This window comes from Petaurus breviceps, unplaced genomic scaffold, assembly GCF_028583685.1.
Source record: "Petaurus breviceps papuanus isolate PSGF00001 unplaced genomic scaffold, PetGlider_PUasm1.0 120, whole genome shotgun sequence".
Classification (NCBI taxonomy): domain Eukaryota; kingdom Metazoa; phylum Chordata; class Mammalia; order Diprotodontia; family Petauridae; genus Petaurus; species Petaurus breviceps.
In genome coordinates, this window is record NW_027185627.1 from 714,346 (window position 1) to 730,699 (window position 16,354).

The 16,354-nt window shown below is 42.4% G+C and overlaps 1 protein-coding gene across 11 annotated transcripts in view; it reads left to right on the plus strand.

The window, feature by feature from the left end:
• The window catches only part of RUSC2 (RUN and SH3 domain containing 2), a 445,432-nt gene that overhangs the window by 416,524 nt on the left and 12,554 nt on the right, over window positions 1-16,354 (plus strand). For 8 of the 11 annotated variants that reach the window (XM_069088791.1, XM_069088834.1, XM_069088771.1 and 5 more), the window contains one exon: window positions 5,782-7,830. The exons of 1 other annotated variant lie outside the window; for it this stretch is intronic. In XM_069088791.1, coding sequence (XP_068944892.1) covers window positions 5,850-7,830 — 1,981 coding nt within the window. In that variant the 5' untranslated portion in view covers window positions 5,782-5,849. Of the gene's footprint in view, window positions 1-3,949; window positions 4,049-5,781; window positions 7,831-16,354 lie in introns of all 11 variants that reach the window. 2 more of the 11 variants (XM_069088808.1, XM_069088814.1) reach the window with 1 other exon arrangement.

The window sequence follows — 16,354 nt, forward strand, 5'->3', positions numbered from 1 at the left end:
CTCTCTCTCTCTCTCTCTCTCTCGCTCGCTCTCTCTCGCTCTCTCTCGCTCTCTCTCGCTCTCTCTTTGCTTTTTGGAGGGGGAAAAGCAGGACAGTTGGGGTTAAGTGACTTACCCACACAGCTACTAAGTATTAAGTGTCTGAGGCTTCATGTGGACTCAGGTGCTCCTGACTCCAGGGCTGGTGCTCTATTCACTGCACTAACCTCTCCTCATCTAACTCTTAAGATTCTGCAATTCTATGATGACAACTGATGAGAAAGTAGGTAAATTCATCCAGCCACATACATTGCTTCTCTGGTTAGAAAAAGGCAATTTTACATATTGTTTAATGTCAGGTATGTCATTAAACTTTCAGGGAGGGTTACAAGAGTGAGGAGTTAGAGAGATCAGTGAGATTGGAATTGATTATCAGCACCAGGGTTTAGATAGACCAGATAAGAGAAGGCCAAAGAGTGTATATTGTAAACATTTTTTTCCAAAGGAAGAGATTGTATCCCCAAGAGCCATGTCCAGGCAGGAGTTCTAAGCCCTGGGATACCAAACTCCTTATAGCAGCAAAGGAAAAGAGGGAACTGTGGCATTGCATCATGGGTCATTGAAAAGTGTCATGTGTCTGAAGAGGTGGGGTGAGAAGTAATGGTTCTGTCTTTCAGGGAAGGTAGTAGTAGTTCTATTTCCCTCTTTCCTAGTGTGGAGGAAACTGATATAGGATGAGATATTTATGGGTTTGATTATGAATAAAGAGGAAGGTCAGTGGGACAAAATCAAAATAAGAAAAGAGAATTTGAAGTACACTCTGAGTCACCAACTAGGACCTGGGTATAGGAAAATAAACTGTCAGAAATTAGTTGTCAAAGGAGGAAGTTTATCATGAGACAAACATGGCCAGCAGTGGGAGGAGGGAAGGGAGGAAAGGATCAGCATGTGTACATGCACTGGTGTGTCTTCCAAACATATATTCCATTTGAGTTTGTTAAATAAAACTGCCTAGAGATAGGGAAGACCATCTAGCTTTGTAGTTTATCAGTCCTAACTCCAATAAGCACCTTTTCTATCTCAGTTCAACCACAGATTTTAAGGGAAAAAGCTGCTTCATTACCTGACACAAAGACCTGAAGTTATGTTGCAGATTTCTTCAGGCTAGACTAGTCTCATCTCTTGCTGGATAGAGACAACAGGAGGAACCCCCCAAAACCAAGGCAATAAGACATCAAACCCCTCACTAGAATTGAGACTCCCATAAAAAGATCCTAAAACAGACAGTTTTTCCCTGGAATCATTGTCAGTATTTATTTAATGCTTCGATAAGCCATGAACCTTGAAGACCCTGGGTGGAGGCTCTCAGTGTAATCCTCACAGGCAAATATCAAAAGTTGCTTATGTCCCACTTAATGCTTGTAGCTGTTGAAAATGTAACATGACTTTAAAAGTGTTCAGCAGTAATTATCTTAAAAGACCACAGGATGGAGATGTGACTCCATGAAATTCCTTTTCCCCATCCTACATCAGTAGGCACAAGACCTAGCTATCTATGTTGCATTGCTTTTTGTTTGACTCCTCTCTTTGTCTCTGTTTTCCTTTTTTCCCCATTTTTCCTTCTCCCCATTATCCCATAACTGACCAGTATATTGACTTGAATTGTATTTGTCATGTCTATTCTTTGGGCTGCCATGACCAAAGAAGTAATAACTTCTTGTCACATTTCTGGAGAGAAGCCTTTCTTTACCTCACTATAGCTTCTGTCAAAGGAGGAAGAATAGAATTTTTTGTTTTTCTAGAAAAGAAAGTTGATAGATGGACAGACAGACACACACACACACACAGATAAGTAGATAAACAGCTTGACCTATCTATCTATATCCCTTTGTGTTTTTCCTAAGAGTCAGTGGCCCCTAAGAAGTAATAATCATTACAACAACAAAAATAGTTTTAAAACCTACTGAATGCTTTACATTATGTTATCCCATTTGATCTTGTGAGGTAGATACCACAGATAATATTATCCTAATTTTACAGATGAGGAAACGGAGAATCTGAGAACTTAGATAATTTGCCTGTGATGGCATAGACAATAACCTTTCAGCTTGGAACTCTGGTCTCCCCTCACTCCCAAGTCCAAACAAAGCTCTTCCTGCTAGACCCTAATTAAGTGAATCAAAACAGTTCACCATATGTATTTAAGTGCTTTTGCATCTTTCTGTTGTACATCTGTGTGTGAATGTATGTACCTCTGAGTGATTTAGTGTTTGTGTATGGGCATTGTCACATCTATGTATTTTTGCATGTCTCTACATGGGGTGTGTGTGTGTGTGTGTGTGTGTGTGTGTGTGTGTGTGTGTGTGTCCCCTGAGGATGGAATTACAAGCAATCCCAGATGAGGATCCTGCAGCATGGTTATGACTCTGTAGAAAGAGGTACTAATATATAACCACAATAAGTGGCAGAAAACTCTTATCTACACATTTTTACATATATCAACCCTATGAAGTAGTTTGTATGGCTACTGGGATCTCCACTGACAAGGGGAAGGAGAGCACCATTATCTACGTCCCCATGAGCCACATGGATTAACCCTTGGAAGTGATAGTTAGGAACACATAAAACAGAAAAAGAACCCTCCCTATTGTACATCTTGAGTACTCCCTTTTCTGTGGAATAAATGTTGTAATGCATTACATGTGACTAGATGTGCTCATGTGTGTAAATTCATTAGAGTTAAATGTTTAAAAAAAAATGACAGAGTAGAAAAGTGATGAGAAAAGCAACATGGCGTAGAAGATAAGAAAGTAGTAACAAGAGAAGGAAGATCGGAATTAGTGAGCGAGTAGTGAATTGAGTTAGAGATTCTGTTGGAGTGAAGACTATGTGATCAAGTAGAGACTGAGAACTCAGAGACTTAGGAAAACAGGAATTGAGGGATCGGTAGGAATGGAGTTTCAGCCTCAGCCAGAATAGGAAAACATAGAACTAGATAATAATAGTTAACATTTATGTAGCACTTTAAGGGTTGCAAAAGTGCCTGATAATGTCTTATCTCCTTTGATCCTCACAACAACCCTGGAAGGTAGGTATTATTATTTCCCCCATTTTACTGAGAAGGGAACTGGGGTTGAGAGAGACTAAGTGACTTGCCCAGGTTCCACAGCTAAGTAAAGGTCTGAGGCAGGATTAAAAGCCAGGTCTTCCGATTCCAAGTCCAACACCCTATCCATGGCATCATTGAGCCAATGACCAAGAAGCCTCTAGAATAAGGCTTCTTTTTTTCTTTCACTTAATTATTTATTTTTTCCAATTATATGTAAAGATAGTTTTCAACATTCACTCTTTTTTTTTTTTTAAAAGCAATCGGGGTTAAGTAACTTGCTCAAGGTTACATGGCCAGTTATTTCTGGGTGTGGTGCTGAGTATCTGAGCCCGGATTTGATCCAGGTCATCCCGACACTGGAGCCAGTGCTCTTACTCGCTGAGCCACCTGGCCGCCCCTAAACAACTTATTTCTTTTTTTTTTTTTAAAGCAATCAAGGTTAAGTAACTTGCTCAAGGTTACACGGCCAGGTGTTTCTGGGTGGGTGCTAAGTGTCTGAGCCCGGGATTCGATCTCCTGGTGTTCTCAACACTGGAGCCGGTGCTCTTACTCGCTGTGCTACCTGGCCGCCCCTCAACATTCACTCTTATAAAATTTTGAGTTCCAATTTTTTTTTTCTCCCTCCTTCCTCTCCTCCCTCCCCAAGATGGCAAGCAGTCTGATATAAGCTATACATGTATCATATTAAACATTTCCGCATTATTCATGTTGCAAAAGAAGAATCAGAACAAAAGGGGAAAACCATGAGGAAGAAAAAGAAAAAAGAGAAAATAGTATGCCTCGAACCACATTCAGACTGCATAGTTCTTTCTCTATATGTAGAGGGCATTTTCCAACATGAATCTTTTGGAATTGTCTTAGATCATTGTATTGCTGAGAAGAGCTAAGTCTAACACAATGTTGCTGTTACTGTGTACAATGTTTTCCTGGTTCTGCTCACTTCACTCAGCATCAGTTCATGTAAGTCTTTCTGGGCTTTTCTGAAATCCACCTGCTCATCATTTCTTACAGCATGATAGTATTCCATTACATCCATCTATCACAACTTGTTCAACCATTCCCCAGCTGATGGGCATCTCCTCGATTTTTTTTTATAAGCAATCAGGGTTAAGTAACTTGCTCAAGCTTACACAGCCAGTTATTTCTGGGTGTGGTGCTAAGTATCTGATCCCAGATTTGATCCCCAGGTCATCCCGACACTGGGGCCGGTGCTCTTACTTGCTGAGCCACCTGGCTGCCCCTAAGCAATTGGGGTTAAGTAACTTGCTCAAGGTTACATGGCCAGGTATTTCTGGGTGGGTACTAAGTGTCTGAGCCCGGATTCGATCCCCAGGTCATCCCGACACTGGAGCTGGTGCTCTTACTCGCTGTGCTACCTGGCTACCCCTTATCCCCTCAAGAATAAGGCTTCTTAACTATGTTTGTGTCATGGATCACTAGGGCAGTTTGATGAAGCCTATGGATTCCTTCTCAAAACAGTTTTTAAGTGCATACAATAAAATCCACGAAGTTACACAAGATAACAAATTCTATTGAAATATAATTGTCAGTGGTGCAGTGAGTAAGAGCACTGGCCCTGGAGTCGGGAGGACCCAGGATCGGTTCCAGCCTCAGACACTAACACCCACACACAAAAAAACTGGCCGTATAACCTTGGGCAAGTTACTTAATCCCAATTGCTTTAAAAAAAAAAAAGAAATATAATTATCAGAATATTTTTTTAAAAGATCTGTATTTTGTTTTCTTAAAAGAGATCCCACACTAAACCCTGAAGACTGGGAAGAAATGTTTAAAGATAAACATACGATATATGTCATGTTATTAGTCTCTCAAACGTGCTTAATTTCCTAAAGCTGGGATGATCAGTATTTTTGAGGGTACTTTTACTGTCCACTCTTCCATCATAGCTGCTTGGTTCCCTATTAGAGTCAAGAATATTTGTTGTTGAAGACTGATCTGAATTTTTCTTTCTTTTTGAAACAACTAACAGGAGATAGATAAAATTTCCTAGACAAAGAATGTTTAAAATATCTATTACAGATCGAAACTCAAGGGAGGTTAAGCCTGTAAGTTTGCGTTAATCTTCAAGAAGGCACATAAAACTGAATCTAGGTATTCCTAGAACATGTTTTATTCTATGAGGAATAGGCCTCTATGATGCAACAGAGTATTAGATTTGGCAAAGGAGAACAAGGGTACAAATCTGAGCTCTGTTCCCTATTCCCTATATCTGTCCACAGACTCCTTAGACCTCAGGTTGAAACTCTTGCTTTAAAGAGAGGGAGTCAGGTCAGGAAGGTTCTGGGATGTGGACTAGGACTTGGAGAACACAGGGGAGAGCTCCAGATTGATGGCACAAAGCCTGCTACATTTGGAATTAAACCGTATTTGTTCTAATCTTGGCTCTGGGACTTATTATCTGTGTAACTTTAAGACACTTCCCATCTTTGGGTCTCAGTTCCCTCATCTGTAAAATGAGAGTATTAGGCTAGATGATCTCAGGTCCCTTCCAGCTCTAAGTCTTGTGATCCTGGGATCCTTACAGATCTTCTGCCACTGGGTATGGGGCAGAGTTCTTTGTATCCTGGGTACAGATAAGAAGGTTATGTCAGATATGGTGTGAAGCTGTGTGTGCCCCTCACTTCTTGCAAGATGACATTGGGTTTCTTTTCTCTCTTTTTCTGTCTCTCCAGGTGCCAGGCCTTCCTGATGAGATGTGTCCTTCCCCAGAGGGCTCCGGGGGCAGTGTCTGGGGCCATTGATGCCCTCAGCCGAACTTTCCAGAATGGATAGTCCCCCCAAGCTGACAGGAGAAACCCTCATCGTCCACCATATTCCCCTGGTGCATTGCCAGGTTCCTGACAGGCAGTGCTGTGGGGGTGGAGGTGCGGGCAATGGAAGTACAAGGACCAACCCCTTCTGTCCCCCTGAGCTGGGCCGCCCTGACAGAGACCTGACACAGGCTGACTCTCTGCTCTACAGTAGAGTGCTGCCTGCCCCAGGGGGTGCCGTTGGGCCTGGGGATGGTCCTAAAAGCAGGAGCCGAGATGGGAGAGGTCCTGGAGTTCCGAAGCGGCACAACCCCTTCCTAATGAAGGAGGGTGAGCCAGAAGACCCATATGGAGATTGTGACAGTTCAACCCAACAGTCCTTTCACCTACATGGGGGCGAACAGCCCCCCTTCCAGCTGGCACCACTTGGTCCCAGAACAGGGAAACCCTGGGGAACCACAAACATTCGAGCTGGAGTGGTAGAAGGACAGGAGCAAGAGCCTCTGAGCAGTTCAGAAGCACAGAAATGCAGCCATGGGCATCACTGTCCCCCAGAGCTGGAGGCAGAGACCATGGAGCTGGATGAGGGGGGTAGCCATGGAGCCAGTGACAACTCTGGTTTTTCCTTCGACCAGGAGTGGAAGCTTAGCTTAGATGAGTCTCCAAGGAACCCAGGTGTCCGAGCCTGTGGCTGTTCGGGCTCAGGATCCCGGCATTGTCGTTGCAGCAGCACATCCAGCCAATCAGAGGTGGCTGACCAGTCTATGGGCTATGTTAGCGATTCTTCCTGCAACAGCTCAGACGGTGTATTGGTCACCTTCAGTGCCCTCTACAACAAGATGCATGGTCACTCCCGTGCCAATCTCAACTCTGCCCCCTTGTCCTGCAGCGACTCTTCCTTCTGTAGCCACTCAGACCCTGGAGCCTTCTACCTGGACCTGCACCCCTCTCCAGTTGAGTCCAGGATGTCCTGTGAGTCCCATCACCCTGACAGTGGGGGTGGAGATGAGGGCTGTGGCTGCCCTCATGCCTCCTCCCCTGAACTAGATGCCAACTGCAACTCCTACCGCCCACACTGTGAGCCATGCCCAGCTGCAGCTGACCTCACCGCCTGCTTCCAGAGCCAGGCCCGCCTTGTGGTGGCCACACAAAACTACTACAAACTTGTCACCTGTGACCTGTCCTCACAGTCCTCACCCAGTCCTGCTGGATCCTCTATCACCAGTTGCTCAGAGGAACACACGAAGGGCAGTCCCGGCCCAGTCTCAGGCCAGCCCAGTGAATACTACCTATTCCAAAAGCCAGAGGCCCAAACAGAGGAGCAAAAGACCAAGAGTTCTCCAGCAGAAGTGGGATCTGGGACGGGCTCAGATTTGATAGAGGGACAGGTATACGTCAACGTGTCTCCTCCCAACCTCAGCAGTGGGCGCCAGCGTTCCCGTAGCTATGACCGAAGTCTGGAACGAAGCCCCCCAAACCGGCTGGGCTCCCTGGAGCGTATGCTGAGCTGCCCTGTTCGCCTGAGTGAGGGACCCTCCTCATTGGCAGGGCCTGGCTCCCCACCCAGACGAGTCACCTCCTTTGCTGAACTGGCCAAGGGTCGAAAAAGAGGTGGAGGCTCAGGTTCACCTCCCCTGCGGTTGAGCACTGGCGACTCCTCCCTGGAGTTCTCACCCATCCCTGAGGCCCATCGGGATGGGGCAGGCCCACTGGAGGAAGGTGCCCGCTGTAGCCACAGCCTACCATCTCTTCCCCTTGGGCTCTGCCTGGACCCCAGCAGCCTGGAAGCCCAAGCTGACCAGGGCTGCAGGGATGGCCTCCAACAGGGTCCCCAGTCCAGTGAGTTGCAACCAACCAGTTTTGGAGCCACTGGGCAGGCACCCCTGGCTCTTTTGATGGAGCCAAGTTCTCCTTTCCCAGGGATCCCAGCCAGCAGCCATGCACAGAGGGATATAAGAGCTCGAGCTGACGGTAAGGATCGGGTAACCTAGATGAACCACAGCAAGCTGGGATGCCAGATGCCAGTACATTGAGGGACCATTCCTGGCTGTGTCTGTGGAATGCCTGAATAGATTCTGGAATACAGGGAAAAGTTGGATTACTCTATGGAAGTAAAGAACTTTGAGGACACTGTAACTCAGAAGTACTATAAAGATTCTGAGGTAGGAGGTGCTGTGGGAGAAACACGAGATGTATAAAATCTACTTCCTGCACTCAAGGGGCCAGCTTTCTAGTAGGGGATATAAGACCAACATATATGAGACAGTAAGATAAGAGCACCTTATTAAATGATCAAATTTCCAAATGCATTCAGAGAAGAAAGAAAGTAGTGTAGGGGAATCAGAAAGGTCTTCCTAGAGAAGATAGGACTGGAGCTTTGCTTTGAAGGAGGTGGGTAGGTATAGGGGTTGGATAGGCAGATAGGCTGTGTGGAAGGCATTCCTAGCTTAGGTTATGTGAACTAAAGTACAGAAATGAAAATAACCAAAACATGCACCCTTCAGGAAAACACTGAAGAGACGACCTGACTGAAGTAGAGTGGAGGACACATACTGGAAAGCAAGTGAAAACAAACTGAATAATTAAGGGTAGAGTAAGGTTATGGAGGGCCTTGAAACCAAAGGTGAGAAGTTTAGACATGATGTAGCAGGCAATAGATAGTCAACATGGGTACTTAAGCAGGGCTCTGCCATGATGAAAGCAATGCCTTAGGAAGACCAATCTAGCACTGATGCACAGTCTGGATTAGAACAGGGGTTCTTAACCTTTCTTGTGTCATCTACCCCTTCTGGCTGGCTATTGAAGCCTATGGACTTCAACCTTCCCATAATAATGTTTTCAAATGCCTAAAATAAAATCCATATGATTGCCAAAAAAAAAAAAACTATATTAAAATATAGTTATCAAAACATTTAAAAAAAACAAGTTCATAGACCTCAGGTTAAGAATACTTGGATTAAGGGAAGTGTCAGCCTGCTGGAAAATTAAGTTTGTCTTCATAGTTTAACTGTCTTTCTTTTTCCCTCTCCTGCCTCCTCTCTTCTCACTACCTTTGTCCAGCACCCAGTCCTCTGGCTGCCCCAAGCACCCCTATTTTAGCACCTTTCCCAGTAATACTCCATACTCCAAAATCATCCCCTCTGTTCTCCCAACACCCCATTTAAACTCCTAGTCCCTCAGAATAGCCGACTCAGCTAGTTCTTTGGAGGAAAGTTTCTTATGGACTTTAACAATACACTGCTCCTTGCTGGGTCTTAGTTTCCCCCCCTGGCATAATGAGGAAGTTGGGTTAGAAGCATCTCTTAAGACCTCACTAAATTCTGTTATATTAGTAAACAAATTCACATCAATGAATGATAGCTTGATGTATTAGCTCTGCCAGCAGCATTTACCTTTTTAAAGTCCTTGTTAACTCAAAAAAAAAAAGCTATAATGGTAGAATTTTTTAAGTGATTTTGAGCAAGGATGACGTTCTATAATTCTTCAAATCACAGCATTATCACAAGTAATAATTATCTACATATAAGAATGACTCTGACTAGAGCAGGGAGATCCTGGAGATAGGGAAACCATTAGTATGATAATCCATGCATAAAGTAAAGAGGGCCTAAGACATTTCAAAGGTAAAGTCTAAAATAATACAGCATTTATAAGGTGCATTATGATTTGCAAAGCACTTTACAAATGTTAACTCTAGGAGATAGTTGCTATTATGATCCCCATTTTACAGATGAGGAAACTGAAACAGAGGTTCAGTGGCTTGCCCAGGGTCACACAGCTACTAAGTATTTGGGGCTGGATTTAAATTCAGATCTTCCTTATTCCAAGTACAGTGTTCTATTCACTGTGATACTTGTATGCCTATGATTGTAAGATTTATTATTTGTATGGAATGGCAGTGCTGTTGACAGACATTGAAAGCCTAGAGACAGAGCTAATTTGGAGGGAAATGTAGAGAATTCACTTTGGCTTTCTTGAATTTATATGTTCATAGTATCTAAATCTGGAAGGGGCATCAAAGATCACATAGTTCAAACCTCTCCCTTATCTCATAGATGAGGAAGCTAAGTCTAGGAGAGGTCATATAAGTAGAAAGCAGCAGAACTGAGATTGAATGCAGGTCCTTTCAATCCAGATCCAAAGTTCTTGCTGTATCATATTGCCTCAGAGGTAGTAAGTACCTTTCTAAGTTTGAAATGATGACAAGACACACAAGTAAAAAGGTCTGGCATTCAGACCACTAGACACACTTGAAGTAGGTCCTTTGATTAGTGAATGCAACTATTATTTCAAGAGCCTCCTAATTTGACACTCTGGGACCTACGATAGACCTGAAGCCTTGAGCTCCAAAGAGGCACCTGATCCTTGGAGCTATTCCCATGCCCCTCTAAGGCAACAGTTTCCCAGACTCTAAAGCTGTGCTGCTGCCCAAAACCATGTCTTAAAAGTTAAGGATAATGGAAAAATATGACACAGAAGAGAAAGGAAGGAAGGACCACTGAACATTGAAGGCCAGAATCTGACTCTCTGAGATTATGCCCTTTTGCAAAGAGTAAAATAAAGCTTAAGAGGAAAGTCATAAGTAGCATTAGAATTTCAAGAAGATGGACTTTTGTGGGGGAAAAAAATCCAGAACCGTAAGGGGACAGCTTAATGAGAAGCATTTGAGTGAAGATCTATAGAGGCAGAAATAGAAATGTTATTACCATTTTGGAGGATATTAGAAAAATAGATAAGTTCTAAAAACATTGCAAACCTGCGTAGAGGCATTGTATTATAGTGAAGTGGGAGGAAGGGTGTTCAGTTATCCAGAAAATTGCTAGTGTGGTGTTGTTTTTTTCTGCCAAAGAAGAGGAAATAATTTCCTGGTTTTTCTTAATGATCATTTCATACTTCACAAGTTGCAGGAACCTATCAGAAGAACTGCTATTCTCCCTTTTTTTTTTCTCTTTTTGGAGGGGGGAAGGCAGGGTAATTGGGGTTAAGTGACTTGCCCAAGGTCACAAGGCTAGTAAGTGTTAAGTGTCTGAGGCCGGATTTGAACTCAAGTCCTCCTGACTCCAGGGCTGGTGCTCTATTCACTGTGCCACCTAGCCACCCTGGAACTGCTGATTCACCAACAAGGAAGAAATGGTTGTTGAAGTAGATGCTGTGAAAACTTTGGGAGGGAAATTGACTACTGCATCACAGCATTTGTGAGAATGAGAGGAAAATCAAGCATGCACCCTAAATTCTGGGAGACTGTATTTCCAAAAGGGTTCAAGAGGAAAGATAGGTAGGATACCATGGACTAAAAGTCCACAGCGCAAGCCAGCCCAGGAAGAATAAAAAGCTCTAAATAATGAAATTCTAAAGACAAAAACAGTTCAATAGAGTTGAAAAGGAGGGCAGGGTTGTCTAAAGATATCAATGTGTAGGTGCTTAGAGAATTCATCAACCAATATACACTTAAAATAGACAGAGAAGATAAAAATAAGGGCTAGTAACAGGATAGTTTTGTTTTTTAATAACTACTGGGAGCAAGAGAAAAAGTTTAGGAACACTGCTCCCAGTAGATGGGATGATGACAACGGCTATTAGTGAGAAGGGTGAATTACTAAATTCTCATTTTGCTTCTGTTTTCTCATCCAGGGAGATAGTCTTTGGACTTTGAAGGACAGAGGAAAAAATGCTTAGCAGGTGTAGAAACCCAAAATAAGTGAGGAGTCAGTCCGACAGCATCTGGCTGCTCTTATTGCAACCCCAGGTCCATAGAAATTACTTCTTGGGGTAGGAAAATGAAGAGGCTAGAAATGAAGGGAACAAGCATTTATTGAGCACCTACCATGTGCCAAGCGTTATGCTAGATGTTTTACGGTCCTCACAACAGCCCTGTGAGGTAGGTGCTTTTATAATCCCCATGTTACAGTGGAGAAAACTGAGGCAGAGGTTGAATGACTTGCCCAGGGTCACACAGCTAATAAGTGTCTGAGGCTGGATTTGAAACCATCTCTTCCTGATGCCAGGCCCAGCACTCTTCACTGTACCATATAGTTGCTTCATAGATGATTGCTGAAATGCTTTTGATGATTTTGAACAATATTGGAAAACAGAAGAGGTTCCAAAGGTCTGGAGAACAGGGTGAAGTCTGCAAATTTCTATGCCTGGAAGAATTCTAGAACACATTATAGAGGAAATGTATTAGAACCCTGGTAAGATATCTGCATCCTCTGTGTGTCTCCTTTACATTCCTTGACAAAGCTCATTCTTTATTGACAAGATACAAACTTGCCTTCCTCCTACTCAGGTCTCACTGAAGGCCTTATTAAGGTTGATGATGGAAGTTATGGCTAGTCATACACCTGAGCTATGTATGCCCTACTTGACTTTCAGAAGAAAACTGAGATATGGAGAATCTGAGCTGAGTAATACTGAGAGGAAAGGGACTCCATACAGAGACTCATGCTCCATCACCAGTGTTTGAAAACCAGAGGAGTTCCCAAACTAGCAGCCTGTAGCAGTGGGATGGCACTGGCAGAGCACAAGAGATATTCCTGGTCCAAGTCTTCTTGGATAATTCTGAATCCTTGGACCAGACAGGAACTGGTAGAGAGGAGTATCAGGGGACAGAACTGTGATGTGAAAAAGTAAACTAGAACTTTTTCTTTTACTGGAACAATGAGTTGTGTAGACTATACAGTCCAAGAAAAGAGGTCACCTCCATAGTAATTTATGGAAGACGTAAAACTCACCAGAAGGGATGTCAGTCTGGCCTAGGAATTGTGTTATCTAGAAATACTTCTTCTGGTTCCAAGAGTTTTCACCTAATTCTTTTCCAAAAATTCCTCCATCGCTCCACCACTTCATTCTGTTGGTTCCAAGTTTCTGCAGCTACCAGTCTGACCTAGGAACTTCTCAGTATCTTGCCACTGCCTCCATCCAACACTGTATCTGAGACCATGTGGTTGCCTAGAGATAGTTCAAAGATGTGCAGACTTCCTTCCCCTCTAGGGCTAGTTGATAGCATAGATAGGTAGATTTGGAAGTGGTTGAATGACCAGGCCTAAGGAAACTAAATGAATAATAATAGTTCAGTATAACTTGAGTATCTGTAGTTGAGCATCCTTGACCCTTTGTCACGTAACATTATATCAGTTACTTGAATAAAAGCATAAATGGCTTGCTCACAAAATTTGCAGATACAATGCTAAGAAGATCAACTAATATGTTGAATGACAAACTAGAAAATTAGTCTAACTCTAACAAGATGAGATTTACTATGAATAAATATGAAATCAGAAAAATCTACTTCATAGCCCAAAATGGAAGAGAATGGGGTTTCTGTGTGTTGTCTTCCTCTCTATATCTCTCACGTCTGATTCTCCCTGTCTGTCTCTCTCTAGCTTTGCTTTTAAAGCTCAGACTATAACTAGCCATGACCCTATCATTCTTAATATGTTGTTAAGTGGGCAAGGAGAGCATATAATGCCAGGTGGATTTATACTTTACCAAAGAGCTAAACTAATTTTAATAAGAAGTTTGTCGATGGATTACCACATTGTAGGGATTGAAAAGGGATTCAGAAAGGCCTTACCAGGTTCTACTTAGTCATGATTAAAAGGGATGATTCATGATAGAGATACAAGTAGATAAAGTAGGTATTAAGTGTTTGCTATGTGCCAGGCTTTAAACTAAGTTCTGGGGATACAAATAAAAGCCAGCAAGACAGTCCTTGTCCTTGAGGAGCTTATGTTCTAACAGGGGATGATAATGTATAAAGGCCAGCTGCAGAGGGGAAAGGATATGTGAGTATTGTCAAAGTTTTAAAATAGTTTCTGGGAAATGGAAGCCTAGTTCTGGGCAAGATAAGGTCATAGTTCACCTTTTGGGTCCTAGTGTCACAAGGACAGTTCCTGGGGGCAGGGAAAGGGGAGGAAGGAGAGGAGAAGATAAACTGAAATACAGCAGATAGCACAGTTTGAAAATGATGCCCAAGCAGTGATATCTAGGACTGGAAAGGAAAATAGTGATCACTAAAATCCAGAAGGAATTCAAGTATGGCCACACCAGAATCCTTGGATAGGATTATTTGACTAGTAATCAGGGAAATGCTACAGAGAGAGTATAGATTTTAGCAAAGTATTTCATGAAGTCTTTCCTTCTAAGATAAGATGGGAGGATGTGAGTTAGATGATAGCACAATTAGGTGAACAAAAAGTAGTAATTAATTGTTCAGTGACCACTTGGAAGACCAGGTTTAAATGCTGCCTCTGACACATACCAGCTGTGTGACGTAGGCAAGTCTCTTAATATCACTCAGTGATATAAGCAACTCTCTAAAACTAAGTTGATGAGAAAGTGCTGACTTGCATTGCTAGGAGTAGTTTCTCCATTCAGTTACCTACACCAATAAAATCACAGGTCCAGTCCCTGTCACTGTCTCTACATGGAAGAAGGTCTCTAGTGCAGTGCCTTAGGGGTTTTCCATGTGGAAGAGGATTTATGAGAGAAAAACTAATAGTGAATGGAAGGTACAGGGAAGGAAATTTAAGCTTGATGTAAAAAAACTTCCTAATCATTAGAGCTATTCAAACATAAAATAGACTGCCTTGATCGGTAGTGCACTGGTCCACCCTCACTAGAGGTCTTCAAGCCAAAGTTGATGACACCTTGTCAGGTATGTTGTAGAGAGAATTCTTTGCTCAGAAATAAGTTGAATTAGATGGTCTCTAATGTACTTTCTGTGTTTTTGTGATTCACATATAGCAACACAGAAGTAAGCAGTTCTTTCATAGAAAAAAGAGGGTGACTAGACCAAGAAGGGAAGAAACAAGCAGAAGGCCAAGGGAAAAGGAAAGCCCAGGATAGGATTGGATCCCTTTGGATCTGTATGATGCTATATGTAGGTATAATTGGGAGTTGTGACTAGCTGGAAGATAGGAGGAGGAAAGGAGCTGTGGTTATCACTTTCCTGTAATGGAAACAGTCCTGCTTTTACATGAGAGTAGTAGCCAAGATTATCTCATGGGTTTTTTCCATCCAAGTCCATGAGTATACCTTGGGGTGGGGGGGGGGGGGAACCTCAGTGTGGAAGAGAAGAGGGAAGGCTTCTGGATTCTTAGTTGCTAATCTGTTTCCCACTGGCATTAGGTACTTGGAATTATGCCAATATAGAGGACCTGCCCAACCCTGATAGGGCTGTGGGTATATTCTATCCCATTATTCATTTCTGTGTTGGTACAGTCTGTCCAGGGCCAAAAATTCTAGATGGAGCTTATAGACAGAGAAGAAGGGGATTCAAGCGTGAGCCAGTTCTGTTTGCTTGAAAACATTTAGTGTCCTTCAAAATACAACATTAACCACTTTAGCCCTTTTGTCCAGTTACTCAACAAGATTTTGCTAGGTCTCTGTTGTGTGCCCAGCCTTGTACTTGGTGCTATGGTTAATACAAAGAAATTTAAGACATTGTCTATGTCCTCAGGAAATCTGTAATCTAGCTGGGAAGGTAAGAGACACACATAAAATAATAGTGAACAATGCAAGTATTATTAAATGCTAGATTATGTGTTTCATGCACTAAGAACTAAAGCAGGTCAGAAAAAGGAGACATCCATGAGGGCTGAAATAGTATTCCCATTCCCAGTTCCAGATACTTCCTTTGGTTCTTAAGGTTATGGTCATTTACCAGTTGGTTCCTACCTCAGAACTGATCATCCAAAGCCCAATTTATAATTTGTTACACTATCATAAAACATAAAGCCTACAGTAATAACATACAATTTCCACTGATAGTAATTTGAGTTATTATAGTACAGCATACTATGTTCTCAACATTGTACTAAAGCTGTGTATATTCAGAGAAGTATAAAGCACAGTCTTGCAGCCTTAATACAAGAGCTAAGACAAACATGAGATAAGCTAACTAACAATACATTATGGTACATGGCTGATACGGACAGAAAGAAATTCAGAGAAGGAAGTTTTTGTGACCCGAAATAACCATAGAAAGCTTCTCAGAGGAGGCAGGACTTAAGCCAAGAAGTGAAGAATAGGTAGGATTTAGATGGGATAAGGGCAGGGAAGTGAGCATTCTAGGTCAGTAGAGAATGAAATGAGCAAAGGGATAGAGGTGAGCATGCATTTCAAAGAGAAGTAAAAGATGTATTTGGAACACAGGGTTTTAGAAAGGTCTGAATTCCAGGACAAGAAATTTGGACTAAATCCTATAGACAGTAGGGAGCCATTGAAAGTTTCTGAGCAGGGGATTGAAATGATCTGAGTAGTGTTTTAGCATATAAATAGGACATCAGCTGGAAGTCTAGCTACAGAGCACTTTGACTAGCATAGTTTATAAACCATGAAGCTTTTAGTGTCTTTTTTTCTGCTGCAAAGTTGACTAGTTTAGATGCCAGAAAAATAAGTATTTATTAATAAAAAAAAATTTTTACTATATGTATTAATAATAAGTAACTATTAAGTGCTTACTATATATTGTGCCAGGCACTATGCTAAGCAG